Below are 22,507 nucleotides of genomic sequence, written 5' to 3'. Positions count from 1 at the left end.
CACGGTGAATCCAACATAGATGTAGCTTTTAAATTGAAAACAGAGAAGCAAGGAAAAAAGTATTAAACAATATGACAGAAACCGCTGCTGGTTAAGAAAGTCTTGGCTCTAGGACTTGGAATTCAGAACCCTCTGAGATAAGAATTCATCTTTGCCAGTAAAGATCAGGAAATCATGGATCTTTAATAGAAAATTAAACAAAAATCAGTTATTAACCTTGCAAGCAGAAAAAGAATGCAGTCCCGAAAAACCAAAGCTGTCAGCTGTAGCTTTTCTGAAATCAAATATGCAAATACTCTTACAAGATATTTTGACTTGTATTTGGGAGTGCATTGAATCGCAACTCCATAGGTTTAGACTTTAGAGCCAAACCAAGCAAACCTCAAAACAAAATTTGGGCCCAACCATCCATTACATATCCAGACTCAGAACCTTAGAACAGAGATTTGCACTCTCCGCATGCCGGCTTACCACTATCTGCAACCCACATACAACAAAGAGGCTTGATATGTTTTCAGTGCCTGCTGTTTCCACTTTGGCTGTCGTAACGTGTACTCTGCAGCACAACGAATTTGGATGAGGGGCCACATTAATGTTGCATCTGCCTGTTAGTATGGTGTAGATGGAGGCAGCACTTGCCCAAATTAACATTTGGGAAGCATGGATTTCCACAGGTTGATACGAGGATTTACAACATACCGTATGCTGAATGCAGCAAAAGCCGATATCATATGCCTGGTGCACCACCAAATGCTGGTACAAGAACACTAGTCTGTATTTCTGCGGATTTTCTTCTTTAGTTTTTCCTGTTCTATGTATCTTCCACGCCGTTCCTCTCTCTGTCTCTTTTTGGAAAGTTGCTCTTCCTTTGAACGCTCTGCTTCCTGTGCCTTCCTCTTCGCCTCTTCTTTCAGTTTCCGTTTTTTCATCTACAAAAACAAAATTCCAAGGGTCAGCTGACCACAATTTACTATGGCTGAGAATGATTGGAAAAGCTAAGAGGCTAGAATTGAAGCCGGAGAAACTGGAACTGGAACAATATTTTCTTGATTGACAAATGCCATGCCGCCAGTAAGAAGCACCCAGAGAGCCACAACCAAAAGTTCTTCCAGCAAAATTTTAATAATCCAAAAGAAACAACAATAAATCATATTGCAGAACAATTATGCAATATGTGCACACTATACCACTAGCAACATGGACTATCAAAGTCTATTAACTAGTCACGTGACACAGAAAAATTCTTCTCTGAAATTGTTCCAGTAATTACCTTCTCATTTCTAATGAGTTGAAGGTGTTGAACAAGAGCATGCACTTTTCGTTCATGAGGCTCCATGACTACAGCTCTCCTATTTTCAAGTAATGGTCGTCTTCGATGAGGTATGTTCTTGGGTTTTGATGCAAATGGTAGAGCTGCCTGTAACGACTTGGGGATAACCAATGGATTGAACTTTCTTGGCTTCCTCTCGATAGGCTTTAGGCAAAGAAAAACGAAAATGAATGGTAAGAAGATACACAAATAAGTGAAAAAATCAATTTATTTACTACTTTAAATACTATTTATTTCTTGAGGGGGAAGGGATGGAAAAGAGCTATAGTAGGATGTTCTCACCCTGTAAAGTGAATCCTTGTTGACTGGCACTGGAAGGTTTTGTTCCCTCCTTAGTTCAGAAACTGTTTTCATTCCCAGCCAAGTCTCGTCACGTGGCTGCAAGGCTGTTGTCAGGGGGTTGTAAAAGCAAGGAACATCAACCTGAGTCCAAGCACGCAAGAATACAATGTCGCCCTTCTTAATTTTATCCTCAAAGGTGCATCTAGCAATGCCTTCTTTCGCATGCCCACCCTTCTTCTTTGACTTGTTAGCAACCTCTTCCTTTGCAGCCTAAAGAACAAAATAATTGCTTCTAAAAGAGTGCAATATCAAAGTATAAGGTTAAGAGCATGTGAGCATAAGATAATGCAATAAACAGCCAACATAAACTCCATCTACAGCTATATTCACATTTTTTGAAAAACACAGACATGGTAACTATTTTCCTATTTCTTTTGCTACCCTTCCCATTACCACCATTTCCCTAAACTCAAGTTACTCAACTCCCAGCCACATTCATAACTCATTTCCAACCACAGCTTAATGAATTTAATCAGCAAAAGGAAATACAAATAGACAAAGGTGACAATAACACCTAGACCAATACACCTGCAAGTTTATGTACTCGAAGCATAAAATGAATTGTAACGTCCAACCAGCAGAAGGTAATGGTATAAAGCAGCATGAAATAGATAACCCTGGATTTTGTGTACATTAGCACATGTGTTGCAGAAAGAGAAGGCCTCCATGGTCCAAAACAGAAACTGTTTCATCTGAAGCCTAAGCTATTGAGCACATTGCAGATGCACAATTCTGTATATTTTAATACCATATTCAAGTGAAATACAGCAGACTGGTCCTGCTCCCCCCTGTAGCTCCTGTTCTGAATTATGCTATTCAAGTAGCCAGTATTTTACATAATACCAAACTTCGTTTTCTGGCTAGCACACAAGCAGATTAAATCTAAAAGATAAGCTTGCTAAGTTTTCATGTAAGTTTGATTAATGAGGCACCTACCAGAATGAAAATGTTGGAAAGTCATAATGTAAAAAGATGGAAAGACTATTCATAGAAGTTAGTCAATGGGAAAAAGGAGGGAAAATACTCTTGATCTTTCTTCCTGATTACAACTATAACAACTAAAACTAGCAGGCTACATGCCAAAGCTGTGAACAAACAGCTTAAACAATCAACAAATGCAACTAACATCCGACCAAACAATCACTGTAAACCTCAACAGAAGTTTTAAAGTCAATACAAGTGTGATAACAAGTGACGTGTATAAGAAATTGACACAAAAACAAAGATTATAAAAGAGGAACAAAAACGTGCACCAGAAAGAAAGCTTTAGAACCAGAATGGGGGTTGATTTCTTGGGTTGATGCTCTGGTAAGAAAAGTACCTTTTTCACTTGCCCACGGATTCCACTAACAGTTCGTATAGCTGCGCCTTCAAACCTTGCTATTTCAAGATCTGAAGTGAACATATCCTCAATAAACGCAGTTTTCTTGAAGATTTTACAGGCATAACCAACTAGCTTGATCTTCTTCACTATCCTTGCAGCATGGTTGAACTCGAGGACAGTCGCAGTAGCTGTAATCCTAAATGATGCCTGATACAAATCAAAAGCAATTGGACATGGAAAATGGAATAAGAATTAACATCCCAAACTGAAAGTGTGAACTGAAACCCAACAATCAATAAACTTGTAAATCTTTTACGCCAGCAATTAAAGGATATGTCCTGCTTCTTTTGCGGTGGGGGTGGGGGAATTTGCACTTCCAATGAAGCGTGTAGATTAAGTCTTTTAGAAAAAAGAAAAGAAAAAAGAAAAACATGTCCTCGGGGTGGGGGCATTTGTATTTCCAATGTATTGTGTAGATTTCGATAAAAACATGTCCTATTTTCAAAGAGGACAAAGTAGATATAATGGTAAGGGTAGATCACAATACTCCAACAAAAAGATTAGGAACACCACAGTGACTGGAGAAGTTAAGGACCAAAGCTAGAAATGCTATCCAAAAATTGAATTCACTTAATGTGAAACAGAATCAACATTTGGCTAGCAATAAGAATGACAAATATTTTGACAGCTCTTATCAGTGTTCTTGAAATATAGATAAACTGAAATTCTGCCAAAATTTTATTTTCCTGATTCCTTACTTTCCCATTTATAGTTTGTGGAGAGGAAGTGGAATTAAAATGCTCCAATTTGGCAACACAATACCACAGCTCTAACTGTTCTTTCCAACAATAACAGAGTTCAGTTCTTTCACCATAAGCAGCAAAGGACGATTTGATTTACCTGATTATTTGATAAATTCTGGACAGCAACCACCCCAGTATGAGGAGGAGCAAGTGGCCCCCAAAACATTGCAAGACAATGCATATGTTCAGGAGTGTATTTAAGCATGCGATGTCGCCCATTACGGTCCTCAATGGCATATATCGGAACAGTTTGATAACGTCTCCATCCAATAGAAACAATTATTGGGTCTCTAGTCTTCAGTACTTTCTTGTGCCATCTATGCCGCTTCAGCCGTACCTTCAGAGATAAAAAGGAATGGTTTGTACACGAGCAGTGAACTAGTCATTGAATTTCATATAAATTGAAAAACTTAAACTAAAACCTTATAAGCATAGTTCCTCACCTGCATATATCCAACGTTTTCCTCCCCCAATGCAAGTCCACCAACAAGAAGAGGGTGACAAGGATCAAAATTTTCAACCATTTCAAACGGCACATCATGGATTTCAAGTCTAAGATAAGTCCCAGTTCTGTAACCTTCTACCTCAATGCGAGTGACTTCATCAAGTTCATTAAGTTCAGCAATGTTTACTTGTTTCCGGAGTTCAATCTCCTCCTTTAACTACAGGAATGCAGAGAATAAGTAACTCTTTGGGCTTTGACATAGCTCATAGAAGTTAGGACCAGAGATATTACCTTGGTGAAGAACCCACTTCCATTGCTTTGGCCACGACTTGACTTGGTGTCATCATCATCTTCATCAGGAAATTCTGAACCATCATACGTAAACGAGAATTAAGGACACACAGATTTTCCAGGTTATATCTATTGGATACCATGGAAAGTAGCAATATGGCATATCACTATTATCATCAATACTAATAAATCCAGTGGTAAGCCAGCAAGCTTTCCAGACGAGGCACTCATCTCAGCCAAACTTCGAAAACCAAATCATGCCAGCAAAAAGCAACACATGCTAACAAATCTTTAAGTTCACTCATAATAAGAAGCATTCAAAGTGTGACTGCAAGCAATCTAGGTTTTTGCAGCATGAATGCAACCTAGTTAGTTCACATGCAGTCTCAGAAGGTTATACTACAGAACTAAATGGAAAGTAAGTAGACTGTCAAAGGATATTGAGCATCAAATTTTGCACGAAGAGCCAGTTTTTTCAGTCTTCGGTCCTCTGCAGCCAAGTCATCATTCATGCAGGTATCACCACTATCACCTGCCTGATGGATCTCATACTTCTGACCTGTTTCCAAGTCTTCAAATTCACCAAAGACTGCATCATCGTCATCATTATCAGCAGCCGTAACTTCAGAGAGTTGATTTCTCAAGGATGCCTTTGACCAGTCTCCAGTCACAAAACGATCACGAATACTTGCAATTAAATCTTCATTCCTCCAATCCTTCTGACTTCTCTTTAAGAATTTCGAGCAGTCATCAAGGTCCACATCATTGCCATTTACTCCTTCCTTTGATGTCTGCACTTCACAGTTATGACACAAAAGCTCAGCAACAGATTAATATAGGAAGTCCCCGATTTGATAAAGAGAGAGAGACTCAAGGGGTCATATAAGGGCTAACCTTGCTTCCTTCGCCTTTAGGCTTAAAGAACTCATCATCCTCGCTTTCCTCGTCACTGGACTCATTCATCTCATTGGAAGTCTTTGATGAAGGTTTACCATATACAAGTTGCATAAGGTTAATGTTCTGTCTTGAGGAAGTTCGTTCGGCCAAGGATTCCTTCCATTTCGAAACATTTCCCATCTCATCATCTGCCAGAACAACCTCAACTTATGAGGAACATGGCAATTTTATTTTCTGAAACACTAGGATCATTTTGATAGCAGAGAAAGAAGGGAATGGAGAGACAGAGAAAATAAATGACTCCTTCTCAAATAACATATATTTAAATGCCACAAATCCATCATTTTAGTCATTTAGTAAAATCTGAAGACAAACACACCATTACCTTCTCCATCATCTGTTGAAGAATCAGAACGAGTAGATGCATGTTCATCACCACCATTTTCTGTTTCATCACCATCACTTGAATCCTCATCATTCTCATCATCTTCATCAGAATCCTGCATTTAAAGGTTTAATATCATATTGCAGCTAAGAAATAAAAACTATAGATGATACAAATGGTAGCAATGACCCAAAAAAATACCACAAGACAAGACACGGGGACAGGACAGCACGGAAATTTACAAAATTTAAGATGCACTAGAATCCAACACTTGCTTTACTGTTGATCACTTGCTAGGTGTTAAATTCGAAGATTCACTGCATGCATCTCAGTTCTCCACTCAAGCTAGACATGAAATACATTGGAGAATTTTACAGGAGTGCCCAAAGACAGTCTCATCATGTATGTTAATCTTCTACTACAACCAACTTCCTGGTTTGCTTGAACAAACAAAGCATGCCTCTATTAAGCTTCATCCTGCTATAAAACTGCGCTCAGTGACTTCCAGTTCACTATGTTTGGTTTCATTTTGGGCAATTCCGGAGACAAGACAAAACACACTCAATGTTTGCCTACATTTTTTAACACCTTATCTGTGTGTTTCTTTTTTTTGTTTTTGAACTTTCTATGTATAATATATATACACACACTTATATATATATATAAATATAATATAAAAGAGATTTGACAATGAACATTGATTTTTGTCTCCCAAAATACAACATTAAGCATACAACATTTATATATATACATATTTATATATAAAAGAGATACAATTTGAAAATGAACAGTGATTTTTGTCTCCCAAATCCCAACATCAAACCTACACCACTTATTTTAAAACATTTTAAACTACCTCTAAAAACAAATCCAAACATACACTCTATCTCCAACACATACTTATTTATCTCATTTTTCTCTCTCTCTATCTCCAAAACACTCAGAAAACAAAACCAAACATAACATTTCTACAGTTTGCACATTATTGTTGTACATCAGATTATGCATCATATGATCTTACTTAATTAGAAGACAGATACCACAAATGAAAATGCAGTTAGATGCCATTTGATGAAATGATATCTTTGACTTCATATGTTATTTAGTTCCACATCACCAGTTAACTTAATCTGCTATCAATCCTTTTAGAGCTCCTACATGTACTTGTACGCTAGTGTGCTCTATGCTAAAGAGCAATGCCTGAGTACGTGATGCATTTGAAATACTGTTATGTCTGAAAAAGGAGGCTAAGATTCCATGGAATGCTTCAATCTTTTTATTCTCTCCTTTGGTGCCAACTCCTACGCTTGCCCATTCATCCCATTTCAAAGTTAACAAGAAAAGCAACATGAAAGGAAAGCGTGTATATATGAGATAATTGCAGAAGAATTACCTTCAGATTGTCAATATCCATTTCATTCTCAAAAACAGCTTTCCTCCTCACCCTTCCCTCATGGAAATCAATCTGCTCCTTAAAGTTGGATTGTGTTTGAGGCTGTTGCTCTGATGCATAGTTGGTTTCCTCATCAGAACTATCATCCATAATTCCTGAAGATGATTTTCTTTTAAGAATTTTTTCTCCATCTGAGGATTCCAGACCATCTTCATCCTCAGTATCACTATCTTCATCTGATTCACCATCTTCATCTTTTATCTCAGGTTGATAATGCTCCACAGGCTCTAAAGGTACTTCCTGATTTGCCAGTTCATGAGCATTAACTGAACCAGATGGAGCTTCAGATGATGAATTAGGTTTCTTTCCAAAAAGTGTTATGAAACTCTTTTCCAACTTCTCATCGACGGAATATTTTGTCTTCTGCAATGATTTAACCAATTCGACACCAACATCACGTTGTTTTCCTGCCAGACAAAGGCACCACATTTTAGCGGAGAATAAGAGAAGACAAAAAATGGAAGTAGCTAAGTGCAATTAGATGCTTGACTCTCCACCTTGGCCCATCATTCCATTATAATCTAATCACAATAAGCATAGTTTTCCACAGGATCATCATAGTGCACACACACATGCACACACACGGCGGGGAGGGAGTTCCTGGAATCACATCATTTGACTTGAGGGAGAACTTTCGGAAGCAGATAAATCATTTTAGAAAAAGGGGCATTGTGTTGGTAAGGTATAGTAACAACTGATTCGAGATTGATGGCATAGGCATAAAAGAATAAATTAGAATGATCCAAAATCTGTAAACACTCCAATAATAACAATAATTAAAGCACGGAAAAGATAACCTTTGTGTATCCCCTCTGAATTAGTTCCGTCATCTTTCGAGAACTGCACAAAGTGATCATTTATATTTATATAGACAGCATCCTTATCATAAAGGAGATCCCCTAGTCCGGACATAGGTGCATAAAATAGCTTTTCCTTATCACGCAATCCTTTCTTTTTGGCAGCTGACGGCAAAGGGCAAGGATCAGGCAGAGCCATAATTCCAGACAAAGGATAATCGCCCACTCCAGCAATATGTGCCTGTTTTATGCTGTGACTTAGTAAAATACAGAACTATATAACAACAAAAAAAAAGAAAAAAAGAAAAATAATAGGCTCGGAAACCATACATACCAACAGTCGTAAATTTGGAGGCAGAAAGTTACTTAACAGAGAAGCAATAGAAATGTATAATAAACAATATCAGGAGTATTCCAGTCATCACTAGGCACAAAAATATTGGAACCACAGGAACAATACCTTGACAAATTCAAGATTAACTCTACAACAAATAGTGTTCCATACATGTCAACTGAGAAAATTATAGGTGATAAGGTTTTCTACCCAAACAGCCAGTAATCCAGATAACAAAATGTATAATACACATTTCTTTAGTTATTCAAAGGAATAAATAGAGCATAAAGTGCCCTGCCCTACAACAATCAAGGAAAACTAAACAACATAAATTTTGTCGGCTTTTCTTACTAAGTCATACAAAACATACTACTCCAGCTGGAAGTTAGAGTTAAACTCACCTGCAACCAATAAGCAACATTAAAACATCAATCTGAAAGAAACTGATTCACATTATGTACCTTTGTTCCCTTCTTCAAATTACAGCCGCGCAAATAACCATACAAGGTAACATTTCTGTCACATTTACTATTCATGTGCACCTTCTCCGGGGGTGTAACATCTTCAAATCGATCTACTAAGATATAAGGATGAGAAGTTCTCCAAGATAAAGGGGGGAATTTCATCACAGAAATAAACCTTGCTAGATTATGTACTTCACGCTTTGTGTACCTGTCCACAATCAAGCCAATGCAAAGCTATTTAAGATGCCAGTCATTGAAAAACATTAAAGAAACAGCTACACACTTACTTTCCATGAATAAGGCCAGATAAATAAAATAATTTGGCACCATCATAAATCTCAGTCCAGAATCGGTGCTTGAGTCGTTGTTTTGTTTTCTTGAGTTTCTTTACATCCTTGAATTTGTCTAGATGTGTAAGAACACCCATTACTCTAGGAAATCCATGATTTTGCAATATGTTGAGGAATTCAAACGTTTCCTGCAAACATATTAGAGCACTGATATCAAAATAGCCAAAATTGCTTCAGTGGATTTATAACAAAAAAATGGCATAGTCATAGATCAGAAAAACTTACATAAAGATAGTCAGCAAAACAGTACAAGAAAGATAATGAACACGTGTACTTTACCATGAACATTTTAGATTTAGAAAAAAAGCAAAGAAAATGAGGTATAGTTCAGTGGACGGAATCCTATAAGCTTGTTTATCCTTACATAACAGGAGTTACTGTAGTTAGCCAAGGACAATCCTATTGCTCCAGATGAATAACAGAGTCAGATCACCAACATACATTTTTTTGCATCCTAACAGCATCCTCATAGAGCTCCACTTTCTTTATATGTGCTTTCCTTATCAAGTAATTCATCAGCTTAAGTGATTTCGGTAACTGGACAAATCGAACTCTAACGAATGACAAAACATAATATTCAGATGTCCTGAATGCTCAGGAGGTTGTAACAGAAAGAAAGAGGGTAATGATAGAAGCTCACCATTTCAAAGCCATAGCTTCCATCAATGAGGAGCAAAGCTAAATCAGCAAACTTAGCACAATCTATCATCCCATTGATATCATTTGGACACTCCACAAACTGCAGTCGCCTTTGCTTGCCTGAATCATAAATCAATCAATTACTCATCATAAAACAAGTGCACCCAAACACAAGAAATTCTACAAGTCCACAGTCCCCTTAAGTCTTTTTATAGAGCTATGTCTCAGCAAACATACAACAGAAATGTATGGCTCTCACTTGCACATTGATCTATATCTCCTTTTTCCAAACATATGGCAATAAGAAAAGGTTCTACTGAAGAAATGACAAGCAAACTCAACCTGATACGATAGTAATTGGTCCGCGAACTTCAGGTAAATTGTGCTTCGTGTAATGTTTTACTAAGCACTTAATCAGCAATGACTTTCCCACCTAAAATACAATGGAAAATGTCCAATGTTAGATCAGAAGATCTAATGCAGCATATATACATTTCAGAGGAGTACTAGAACCTCATTTGCACAAACCTGTGGAGGTCCCTGAACTACAACAACAAAAGGAGCAGGTTCTCCTGTAGTGCGATCAATCTTGGGGACATGAAGCCTTTTCTGCTCCTTCTCTGTGGCTCGTGATTGCAGTCGCTTAGCTTTCACAGTGGAAGTGAATGCAAATGCCTAACATAAACAGATAGTCAAGCATATCACTGAAAATATTCACTAATTAACTGAAAGTACAATATATTGCTAGGATGAGCTACAATTGTTGCTAGGTACCAAAGGAAACTTCTCCATAATATACAAAAATAATGAATGAAATCCCAGAAACACAAGTTTCTCTTAAGTTTGTTAAGCATCAAGAGGGGCCGCCTACTTCAGTAAAGCACACTAATATGGAGCAATTCTCATCATGCTAGCGCAGCTGACCTAGCACCTGGTGCATAATACTCAATGTAAAGGATACTGCATGCATGCTACACTAGAACCTTGAGACCTCCACCATCGAAACATAATTGAGTTCACAGAAGCTGTAAGCAGAAAATTCCTATAGAAAACTATAGGCATAAAACAAGCCACAACTTGTATAAATCAGAACTACATCAAATTGATATTCGCGAGCTCTATTTAACATCAAGTTACATAGTCAAACAAAACAAATGCAAACTGAGAAAACCTATACGCGTGACAGCAAACTCCATGCTATGCGCAAATTACTATCCAAAAAATGAAGATATATCCATCCGAAAATAAATACATACAACAATTCATCAAAGTAGAAGCATAGAGCAGAGTACATTCTCTCCAACTAATACCTTAGGATTATTGAGCTTCTTCTGCTCCTGTGTGAGACCTTCGTTCGAATTCGGCTTGGACTTTGATTTCTTCTTCGCCGAAGCTCCGGATTTCCGAGTCCTATGAGACTTGTGCCCCTGCTCGTTGCTCTCGTCGTTCTTCTTCTTATTCTTTTGGTGTGAACCTCCACTCTCTTTCGCCATGCTCCCTACGCTGTGGTGCACTTCAGCGCACCTCGGGTTCTCGGCGATAATGCGCCGACTCTAGGAGGGGAGAAACGGCGGTGCGGCGAGGCAGGAAAAAGGGGGTTTAGTTCAACAAGTAGGAGTTATAAGGGGAGTGGAGGAGGGAGGAAATTCTACGACGCGTGATAAATTTAGTTTTGATGTAAATTAGTTTGGTTAAAAGAGCGCGACGTCGTATGCTAATGGGCCAATACTGCCCAACTCAATGGGAAGCCCAATTCGTTAAAAAGCCTGCAAAAAGAAGCTCCCTAAGAAGCCCAAAGCTTTAGGTCAACAAATTCCTTTTACCCACCTTGCTTTCTCCTTTTCTTCAGCCCCCAAGAATTGTAATTGTTTAAAACATTATAATTAAACTTTACCTTTTTTATATATCAACCCCCCTAATTACTCCAATTACCCCTCAATAATGTGAACTCAATGTATTAGTATAATTTTTTTGCCCTCAAACTTTTATTTCTAAATCCGTCCTTAACTTGGTCTAATCTTTCACCAGTACAAATTTACAACGTGTTTGTATGAATGTATTATGTTATAACCCCATATTTTTCAGTAATTAATAGTCTAAAAAACAGATTAATTAAATTCATACCTATTTATCAGTAAATCAATCATGTTTTGAAAAACTTAGCAAAATATTGTATTGTATTAAGGTCTTATTTAGCATCAGACATTGGGGCTGGATATCCAGCCTAGTGACCCATTTACATTTTTTTGTGTTGTCCGTAAAAAATGTCAAGGGCCCAATATTGATCATCATTATGCCAAGATTTGACGTATTTTCAGTAAAGCTGGAAGTGGGAATGCAGTAAGGTTTAAAAAAATGTCTATATTAAACCAGTATTCAGTTCAATAAAGAGCTAACAGGCAAGGCTAATTTTCTATTATAGTCAACAAGTTATAAAGGATTTTACAAGTATATATGATTTGATATGACCACAATGTTGTAAGATGTAAATACAAACAGCAAAATCAAACCTAACATCAACATTCAAAACAGTCCAAACTCCAACATTATTGGATTTCATTCAACATAGCAAGTACGCATATCATAATTCTAATTGATTGTTGCCTTACAAGATAGATACATAGCCCTCATAACATAGTTTTGCAATCAAGAGGCCTCCAATGCTTTCTCCATATTCTGCGCCATCCCTTGAAGACTGATTTCAAGATAATTGACCAGATCATCGCAACTCAAACCTTCAACTGGATCAGCTAAAAACGACCATTCGATCTGGCAACCATCGCCACCCTCGATTGCCGTTACTTTTATGGTTGACTTGTACGACTTAAACCCCATGTTGTTCTCCAATACTTCATAGCTTAACAACTTATGGGTTGGATCCATAGCTACCAGCTTTTCGTGACACCACTTGACAACCCCATCGCCGCCGTCCGGTGGTGGCGGCAGAGTGGCGGCGCAGTAGCGGACGAGGCCGGCGTGCCCCCCCTCGACTTTGCAACACGTGTCGATGGTTGGGAGCCAGTTGTGGAAGCTGCAGAAATCCTCTAGGAGAGGCCATACCTGTTGGGGTGTGGGCTTGTGTAGCTTGGCTGTGGCTTTGCCTTCCCATTTCGGCTCATCGGCTTCCGCTGCCATTCAGCTGTTCTTGGGAGAGAGAAAACGTAGTGGCTTGGCTTGAATGGGAGAAAGGATATTGAGCTACTCATGACTCATGGCTGATATATTTTGAGGAAAGAGTTCTAAGTAATTAAGTATTAATTAAATCATCTAATTCTTATTAGTATAAAAATTTCCTATTCAAATTCAATTTAATTGCACCAAAAAGTCAACCATATAATTTGATTAGATTATGATAGACAAGATAAATTATGATGAGCTCGTTTGAAATTTATCATAATTATGATTATTTTTTTTGTTGGTTGAAAAATTGCAAATGCCTCCTGATATTAACGATCATTCAACAAATAACTTATCGTGACAACCAATTGTAGGAGCTACTTGTTAGACGGTCGATTATTTCAACGGGGTATTAATGTAATTTTTCAAACAACAAAGAAACATTTGTAATTATGACAAATATCATAATAGTCTGTTGTGATTTACCCTAACAAGTATGATATATTTATCATGTGATTTGATTGGAGAAAATTGAACATAATTCGAATGATTTTTTGTTCAATGATTACGATAACATTCTCGTACCTTATGCTATATGTGGATTAATAAATTTGATTTAAAAAAGTATATAGAGAAATAATTTCAAAGAACTCTGTATTAAAAGAATTTAAAATCCATCCATGTACAAGAAAAAATATAGTTTAAGATTATAATTAAAATTCCTTTAAGTCTAAACTTATCCAAAAAAAATTAAAAATAAATTGTTATTAGGAATTAGATAACGAATAATTTCAAATTCATTAATTGAAATATAATCAAACAAATATTTAATAAGATTATGATGTTCTTAAAGTATTTAAGAACAAGTTTGAGATGTTTCAATTAAGATCTCCTAATATAAAGCATATGAAAGAGCAGTAAATATTAGGATTGGATCGACCCCACAAACACACGCGGAATTGAATGCAAATAGGCAGTAGTGGTAATGGCACAGACCTACAGCAGACATGTGGGCATATTATTTTGTGCAAGTAGATGAGTCTGATTTCGATTCTTAAAAGTGGAATTATTATTATTATTATTATTATTATGCCTTAGCATTTATTCTCTACCCCACACCAGTACTTATCGTGCCCACAAAGCGAGAAAAAGTACACAAGATTCTTTAATCACTCAAAACAATTATTAATTTCTTAAAATCAAGATAGACTAAATATTTTTTCTTCTAATTTTATTTTAATTGTAATGAATAATAAGAATATTTAGAATTTAGATATATTTGAATGATATTTAGCAACTTTGTTTATTATTATTATTTTCCCTTCATTTTCATTGAAGGAAAATGTGGCAAAGGGGTGATGGAGTGGAGGAAAGACTAGTCAAAGTAAAATCAGACTCCATCGTTTGGTTCCTCTATATTATGTGATGACTTTCCACCCGCCGGCTCAAGATGGATTGGATTTTTTATTATAAATTCTATTATATTTTTATTTCATTCGATACACATATATTATGCATAAAAATTACATAATGTATTTTTTATTTTAAAAAATATTTTATACATATAATGTATGTACGTTACATGAAATAAAAGATGCAATAAAAAATTTAGATATGAAATAGAGCAGTTGTAGCCAACAAGCAATTTGTTCATAAGAACACTTACAATTTACAAAAGAGAAATGGGGGGGAGTGGGGGAAGAAAGCTTACTTAGTACACAGGGCTTGGGGCTATGAAATTCACAAAAACAAGGACTTATCGGGATTTTGTCTTCATCCTATCACTTCCCCACAAAGTTTCTTGTTAGAATTCAAGAAGACTCAAAGATGGCAGCCTCCATCTTCTCCACCATAAGCTGCAGCCCCAGTTCATACTTGGCCACCAAATCTCGCAGCTCCCACCCCGCCACCGGATCAAGGCTGATGCACCACTCCACGACGGCTCCACCGTCCCCTGGGATAACTTTAATAGTAGAAACGTAGGACTTGAATCCTATGTTACAATCCACCATCTCATAAGTAAATGTCATTTGGGCACGGTTAAGGGCTACTAGCCTTTCTTTTGACCAGCTCAGGCCCGGGTTTGACTCGTTTGCATTCTGTTCTCGTTTGAGTCCAAAACCGGAGCAGTAACGAATGCAACCAGGTTCACCATTAGCACCATGTATGCCATGACATGTGGCAAGGCTCGGGAACCATCTGTGAAGCCCAAAAAAGTCCTCAAAGAGAGGCCATATTTGGTCTGCCCTGGCTTTCTCTAGCCTTGTGGAGACCTTAGCCTCCCATTTTCGTTGAGAAAGGTTTTGGTCCATCTTCAAGTCTCAGGATGGCAGGGTAAGGAGAGTTGGTGGGTGTATATGTTTTGTGTATTCAGAATAAACTATATGTAACTAGTAAAACCCTAAAGGCCGGCACTCCGACTGCCGTGCACGCAGAAATGCCGTTGTCACTTGCGTTGCTTTATTTTATTGGAGTTTCAAAGTCACTTCAATTTCTTGACCCCGTGATTTTCGAGCGTCCACTGATGCAGACGTAATTGAGTTCTGATTAAATTACGCGCTGGATTTTGTATAATTTCATTACTATCAAATCTAGTGCTGGGAAAATCAATCTGATACAAATATCTAATCAGGCAGATGTGATGTAAACTCATTCTTTTGAGAAGTTGGGAGGTTCAGATTTTGGTATATTTTGAGCAACCTTCCGTTTTCGGATAATCAGGCTATTTAATTCTTGTAGATTTTGATCATTTTGACTGAAAAGATTATCAGAAGCTCCTTAACACCCAATATTCATTTGCATGTCGCACAAACCCTCAGTACTATAAATTTTAAATACCTAAATTATGATGTATATACACTACATTCATTGCTCCCTGCAAAGTTGCGGTGCCACTCGGTGTCCAGCATGAAGGGTATTAAGATCCCTCCAGCCAACCTGAGAAAAGACAACGCAACCAGGAGTACACCAGGACATGGGATACGTGCGACAACTTCCTTGAACTGGCCAAGGAATAATCCTCACTGCCGTTACCTTCAAGAACAAGAAACGCAGACAACATTAGAGTTAAGATTATAGCAATTCTTCTCATTCACAAACGATGAAACTTGAAAGCAAAATACAAGTAACCAGGGCAAGAATCAAAGTAGACGAATAAATCACTTTCATACCATACATGTGACTAACCTGAAAGTACAGGAAAACAGAGTAGTTACTCCCTACAATTGTCTCCACACAACATCAGGAGAAAAAATCGGCTTGCAGGTTCTCTATAAATTCACTGCAAGAATGAGATGAAGCCAGCAAACAGAGTCAAATACAAACTGTGCATTGATGGGAAAACTAAGAGAAACAAACCAAAATTCATTCTCTCTGTAACTCCTACAACTGAGGATGGGGGCATGACAATAGCCTCGCTTCTGCTCTTTGAAGCAACTCCCAGTCTCCTACAATGTTTGTGAGAGGTTAAGGAGATTCAATCAGCTACATAGCAGCATGCAAGTTTTTTCCTACTTCAAGAGGAGACATTTTATCCCCATAATATAACTGTCTTGAACAAGGGCATGCACTTAACTTTGTTTACCATTAAAATTCAACTAATAGTACAAAACGAAGCAGTATGAGTTTCAAACGTCGAATTACTGCAAAAATAACACAATACCCAAACTAGCCAAATAGGCAAGAAAAGTCCAACATGCGTATAGGGTAGTTAATAGAACAAAAGGTGGATGACAAGTAATACACAGCAAACTGCTGCTTGAAAATCATTGATACACATCCAAACTCATTCTATTTGCCAATACAACATTTCAGAACGGATTAGCGTAAGCAGCAGCATATTATGATCTGCTAGATGATCAGAACTGAGAGCACATCAGGAAATTCTACTAATACTGATACATTCAAGTAGAAAAGACCCTACAAATATGGGGTTAAATGCAATTTAACCCCCTGTGATATATTCATATGTGAAATAAGCAAATACCCCCTATGAAAATAGACTTAGCAAATTACCCCCTATGTTTCAAAAAATCAAGCAAATTACTCCCCTATCTATGGTTTAGATAGGGGGGGTAATTTGCTTCTTTTTCCAAAACACAGGGTGTAATTTGCTATTTTATTTTTCACAGGGTTTTTTTGCTCATTTCTCAAATCACAACAGGGTAAATTGCATTTTTCATATGTATTTGGTCACAAAGAGGCATGATTGAATGATTCACTTAATATGGATGATAGTATTTACTCTATAAATTCAGATTCCCAAAGTGCTATAGAACCAACCAATTGAATGATTAATGAATAAACCACAAATTCTTCATTTCAGCATCCAAGTAATGCCAGCTTCCAGGTCAATCTCCTATTTCACAAAATCATGGGTAAAAATTACAGTATATATAAATACACAACAGGGGCAAGGACTGAAAGAGAGATGGACCGTTAATAGACAAGATCCAGCTTCACTGGAAAATCTGACTGCATGCGTCATTATACCATCACCAATGAACATATAGCCTGTGCACTAAACCTTCAGGTAAATATTGTTTGATGCTATACAAGTTTTCAGCAGTGCGTGAACTACACTCACTGGAGATCTAAAACTGCCTAAAGCATTTAGACACAATTGCCTCCCAGTGCACAGGTGTTACATATAATTCTATATGTTGATGGTAAGAGTAAGCATACATCAAAGTTCCAATAGGCACAATGAGTCGGATTGGCAGCAGGAAAAAAGCGATCCTGGTTCTCCAGTGGAGAAAAGTTTGGCATTTGCTTATAACTCCATTAAGAGCTGTCAATCCTCTGTAAGCTCCAAGGAACCCCCGACAAAACTATGATGCCTCATGATACAGTTCTCCCGTAGCACACAGAAGCAATATAAAGATTTTTAGCCCACTTTTCCTGCAAGAACAAGTAACTCTAAGGACCAAGCATGAAAAAAGTTGCCAACAACAGTAAAGAAATATATAACACTCAACCTTGACATGTGTACTGGGAAATGCAGAAGTCCGAAGTGTCTCCTGGGTTTCATCTGAAGGTTTTCTTCTAGGAACACTAAGAACAAAGGCAGCTTGATCCCATGTTGCGGCAGTTGATGTGATACGGTAGCCAGCATCCCACCTCCTGTGAATACCTTCGCTGGGATAAAGAAAGTCCAACTCCACAACCTGAAGCCAAACAAATCATTTTATTTCATTTGTGTAAGATTTGGGCTTGTAAAAGAGGGGCAGCAATCAAATAGCGACCATGATAACATACTTGATCAGAAAACCCAGCTCCACGAGACATAACAATTGCCCATCTAGTTCCTGCAGTAGCCATAGCTGTAACATAGAACCCCTCTCTCCATTTCTTGTTGATCCACTTAAATGGAAAAGATTCACTAACTTTATAAGACTGCTGCAGATATTGAGTACCTGTAATTTTAAGGTATTCATCAGCTGAATCACAAATGCCATAAAAAATATTGTCACGTATTGAACTGAGAAGCTAACCCTTAGACATGACTACTAATGAGCTCCCATTGTTAGCCCCTGCTATTGCACTGATGTAATAGTTCTTCTCCCATTGTTCCATAATCCATTCCTACAGTCAATAAAATGAAAGTAATAACTTCACCTTTGTAGACAACTTAAACCAAATAAAATACTAGCAGCTAAAGGGATGGTAGCACAGAAAAATATTAGACCTTGTGAAGGAAATAAGGTGACAGTTCATAAACTTGATCACTAAAGCCAGTCCCTGCATCCATAATTAGGGCCCACAGGTTTGAACAAGATGCCACACAACTGATGAATAAGCCATCATCATTTCCTTTCTCAATATGCTGAGGAAGTCTCACATCCGCAACATTGTAGTGATATCTACCAGATCAAATATGGGTTGAAGTCTATAGTTCCTGAAAAAACCTTTAAGAAATTTAAAGAGTTAAATCATGATACCTTTGTTTCATTGGCCTACGAGCATTATACACACTAATCCACTGTGTTGCAGGCATCCCCATGCGAATCTTTTTCGTTGGTTGCTCATCATCATCATCGTCCATCATAAGCCGTCCCCTCTTATGTCCTACTTGATATATAAGCTTCACAATGCGGAAAAAAACAAAAGTCTCGTAAGAGGAAAACCAAATCCATAAAGTTCAAAGCCAACAAGAAAACCTAACACAGGCATTGGGGAATTCAAGAAATACCTTCTGAGCACCTTCAGTATTAATTGGCCTGATATCTGGATTTGGACCAACTATTCCATCAAAGAGAGATATATATTTTGCATAATTAGGCTCCTCATCAAACTTCAAATTAACAACATACTCGACAAACTGTCTGAAAGGTGCAGGACAGAAGCAACAAAGAGTTTCTGGAGAAGTTGCCATCTTCTTTTTGCACACAAGGAAGCCTTTATTCTCACCCTAATAAATCATCAGACAAGCATCAAACAGGATTCTTCATAAATAGAGTGTGCATTTCAGACCCACAATTGCTAACCTGGTACCCTTGCCAAGGAAGCCGGCCTCGGAGAAGAAAAATGAGAGTATAAGCAAGGGACTCCAAATCATCCCTACGACTACCCGTTCTTCCAAGATGAGCATGTACACTGGCATAGCGGACAGTTCCTCTGCAACACCAATATTCTCACTTTGTAAGAACAGTGAGTTGAAACAGAATATAATGCCAACAAATACAGGCAGCAACAAAAAGTAGAGAATCATATTTACCGGAACACGTCTGGTCGTTGATCATAATCAACATGAAGGCCCGTAGAAGTGTCACGCCACCGGGTGGCTGCATTGAAAAAGTAGAAAAAATGATAAGGTTCACACTGTGATATTTTACATTGTGAGAATTTTTTCTACATAAATCATCTACAGCATGACAAGTATGTTACCCAATCCAAGATCAACCAGAAAAAGTTTTTTCTCATCAGGTGTTCCAGGTGGACCAAGCAAAAAATTCTCCGGCTTTACATCCCCATGCACATATCTGCAGAACTCGCAGCAATCAACTAATTGCATAGCATATCTTCAAAACACAGTAAAATGGCAGCAACATGTTATGCATAAGGTTCTTTGGAAAAGCAGTAAAGGTGAACTCACTTCTAAAGTTCTACCTACATATAATACAAAACTGACATAGAAAAGATTATTCAACCAGTCAGAATGAGGAGAAGAAAATCAGTTAGGATTTCCCTTGATCAGATAAAGATTTTCCACCTAACTGTCCAAGCAACAACCCATAATCAGAAAGCATTCCAATCTTTGATTGGAATCCTCGACTCATGGGCCAATCAAAGCCCCAACACTGAAACCAATCCTTCCGCATTTCCTTTAACCAAACAAGTCCCACCTTGCTCCAAAGTCAAAACCATAAAGTAGAAGAAGAAGAAACAGATGGAAAAGGATTTATCAGAGATGCCTGGTCATTATAAGAGCAAATCACTCTCCATAGTCCATACTACCAGTAGTACAATGCAAAACTGTGTAAATCTAATAGTAGTAATAGTAGTAGTAGCAGCAGCAACAACAACAGTAATAACAAGAGTGAACGCATAGGTGTACAAACTTCTTTTATAAGCTTCACTTTAACTTCTTTGTGTCATAGCATTACTACTAAAATCAAGTATAATCCGTGCTTAATGTCCAAAATTAGCAATCATTGCAGAAAAGGTACTTTTTAAAGAATTACCCTCTAGAGTGCAACTTCTCTAAAATGGAGATGGCTTCAATAGCAATACACGCCACCATTTCTATGGACATTCTGCAAAAATGATGCTAGGATATTAGAAGCAAGATGTTATACAAGAAATGAGGATTAAGAATGTAAATTCAACTTCTTGAGAAAATGAGACTAACGTGTGGGAATTGTTGTTCCAGACATCCCACAAACTAGGACCAAGCATATCCATCACCTGAAAGATTGTAGAGTTAGCTGCGCATAGCAAAAACAAGCATATGCAAACAGTGCTGAACAAGTGGTTTGCTACAGAGATCATGTACCATAATATAATAGTCACTTTGCCGTCCCTTGAAATGCACACGAGGTATACCATGACTGCCACCGAGAGCGCTACAAAAACACACAAGAAATATTTTAGTTCATTATCTTTTGACAGAAGCAGCATCTAGGATGTTAACAAACTAGTGAAAAGAAAATGCACTCACTTGTACACTTGCCATTCATAAGGTGGTCCATAGTTACAGCCTTTGCTGCTCCTATGCTCAAACTTCAATGCAACCTAAAGAAATAAAGAAGGTTATATCCCCATGGGTACGCCTAACTCCCTGCTGCACATATCATAAACAGATGAATGTTATACCTCTACAGCTCCTGGACCATTCCGTTCATTTGGATTTGGAGGGTTTATTCGACGACCTACATACACTTGCCCAAATCCTCCTTTCCCCAGTTTCCTCTCAATTCGATAAGCAGGAGAACCTCCAACCTGGACCTGTTGCAGATAAATCAAATACTAATTAATACAATGCTCAAATTTCATAGAACAGAGTACGCTGCCATCAAATCTCAGTCAGATACTTTCAGAACCAAAGTTTAAGCACGGCCTAGAATAAAATGAAACACAAATATGAGTAAGATGTGACTTCCTTATACAGAACCGGGTTTTTGTGTATGCTTTTCCACACCATATGTCTGGACTAGCAAGCCAAATGAAGAATTTCTCATCAACAACCCATAAGAACTTGAACCTTCCCTAAATAACCCAATGTAACACAGAATATCATAAATGCAATGAGCTGGAAATGCACAATAAATGCCAAAAAAACATCGAACTACCTAATACTGCATTTACAGTGAAGCATCTACAGCTTCCTCTACAATCCTCAAACAGTAGGTATTAATAAAATCCCTCAAAAGACAACTTAACAGTATGTCGCACAGAGACCGACCGCATGCCATTAACAATGCATAACCTTTACCCTTAATAAATTGTTCCACGCCCTAAAAAATAAGTGTAGAAAATAAAAAAAATAAAAAAAAAGATATTGCTTTTCAGGAAATAACAATCATGTATAAAATTAAAATTTCAAAGAAACAATCAAACTCGGATTAATTTTTGAGCAAATATCATAACAAAGTACCTAAAAGTCAAATATTAGAATTTGATTCCACCACCTGGTCCATCTCTAAAATGGCACAACCTTCTCTACCCAAACATAAACACCTAATTCTAACAACCCAACCCCCCCTCCGTACAATGAGAAGAAAGAGAAAGAAAATCAAAATTATAACATAAACAAAATGAAACACAATCAAATTCCACAAAAAATCCACATTAGATATATGTGTATACATATAACTAACCCTTTCAGGAAGGGGAGCAGTACTCCCCTCATCCTCAGCTCCCAAACCCTTATCGCTGCCGCGCCCACCACTATCGTACTCATCCATCTTCTCTGCCACCTCTGCTTTTACACTACCCTACTCTGCTATAATACCCAGCCTTCTTCAATAAAGTTGTTTCACCCTAAAGCAGCAACAGCACTTCTTCCTACAGTCTCACCACCACCATCACAAACCACC

At 37.6% G+C, this 22,507-nt stretch overlaps 4 protein-coding genes across 22 annotated transcripts; all 4 read right to left on the bottom strand.

Moving 5' to 3' along the window:
- On the bottom strand, window positions 187-11,506 carry LOC105164729 (ribosome biogenesis protein BMS1 homolog). 2 transcript variants are annotated; one of them, XR_848051.2, is made up of 19 exons: window positions 11,165-11,506; window positions 10,383-10,529; window positions 10,197-10,287; window positions 9,856-9,974; window positions 9,153-9,343; window positions 8,863-9,073; window positions 8,068-8,308; window positions 7,211-7,677; window positions 5,818-5,932; window positions 5,430-5,620; window positions 4,977-5,326; window positions 4,536-4,623; window positions 4,243-4,461; window positions 3,897-4,136; window positions 2,994-3,203; window positions 1,613-1,882; window positions 1,271-1,474; window positions 700-929; window positions 192-556 (listed from the first exon to the last, which is right to left on the bottom strand). XR_848051.2 is itself a non-coding variant. In XM_011083468.2 (18 exons), exons 1-18 carry the CDS (start codon window positions 11,345-11,347, stop codon window positions 768-770), a joined length of 3,699 nt encoding a protein of 1,232 aa, XP_011081770.1. In that variant the 5' UTR covers window positions 11,348-11,506; the 3' UTR covers window positions 187-767. The 2 variants fall into 2 exon arrangements, 1 of the variants encoding a protein (XP_011081770.1); XM_011083468.2 differs by having other exon boundaries at window positions 187-929.
- Window positions 12,248-13,077, bottom strand: LOC105164727 (lachrymatory-factor synthase-like). Its single transcript, XM_011083467.2, has one exon. The coding sequence runs from the start codon at window positions 12,987-12,989 to the stop codon at window positions 12,501-12,503; it is 489 nt and encodes a 162-aa protein (XP_011081769.1). The 5' UTR covers window positions 12,990-13,077; the 3' UTR covers window positions 12,248-12,500.
- Window positions 14,603-15,562, bottom strand: LOC105164725 (lachrymatory-factor synthase). The gene has a single exon (XM_011083460.2). The coding sequence runs from the start codon at window positions 15,281-15,283 to the stop codon at window positions 14,783-14,785; it is 501 nt and encodes a 166-aa protein (XP_011081762.1). The 5' UTR covers window positions 15,284-15,562; the 3' UTR covers window positions 14,603-14,782.
- LOC105164726 (casein kinase 1-like protein HD16) lies at window positions 15,695-22,501 on the bottom strand. Of its 18 annotated transcripts, none has more exons than XM_020695187.1 (19): window positions 22,289-22,501; window positions 21,285-21,416; window positions 21,130-21,203; window positions 20,965-21,034; window positions 20,821-20,876; window positions 20,654-20,725; window positions 19,857-19,951; window positions 19,687-19,753; window positions 19,457-19,586; window positions 19,162-19,380; window positions 18,911-19,053; window positions 18,658-18,832; window positions 18,464-18,554; window positions 18,228-18,385; window positions 17,948-18,136; window positions 17,215-17,870; window positions 16,329-16,417; window positions 16,158-16,251; window positions 15,695-16,004 (listed from the first exon to the last, which is right to left on the bottom strand). In XM_020695187.1, the coding sequence occupies exons 1-16, from the start codon at window positions 22,373-22,375 to the stop codon at window positions 17,811-17,813; spliced, it is 1,818 nt and encodes a 605-aa protein (XP_020550846.1). In that variant the 5' UTR covers window positions 22,376-22,501; the 3' UTR covers window positions 15,695-16,004; window positions 16,158-16,251; window positions 16,329-16,417; window positions 17,215-17,810. The 18 variants fall into 18 exon arrangements, with proteins under 18 accessions (XP_020550846.1, XP_011081764.1, XP_011081765.1 ...); XM_011083462.1 differs by having other exon boundaries at window positions 16,357-16,417; XM_011083463.1 differs by having other exon boundaries at window positions 17,253-17,870.

This window comes from Sesamum indicum, linkage group LG6 (genome assembly GCF_000512975.1).
Source record: "Sesamum indicum cultivar Zhongzhi No. 13 linkage group LG6, S_indicum_v1.0, whole genome shotgun sequence".
NCBI classification, from domain to species: Eukaryota; Viridiplantae; Streptophyta; class Magnoliopsida; order Lamiales; family Pedaliaceae; genus Sesamum; species Sesamum indicum.
This window is presented reverse-complemented; position numbering and strand designations above follow the sequence as displayed.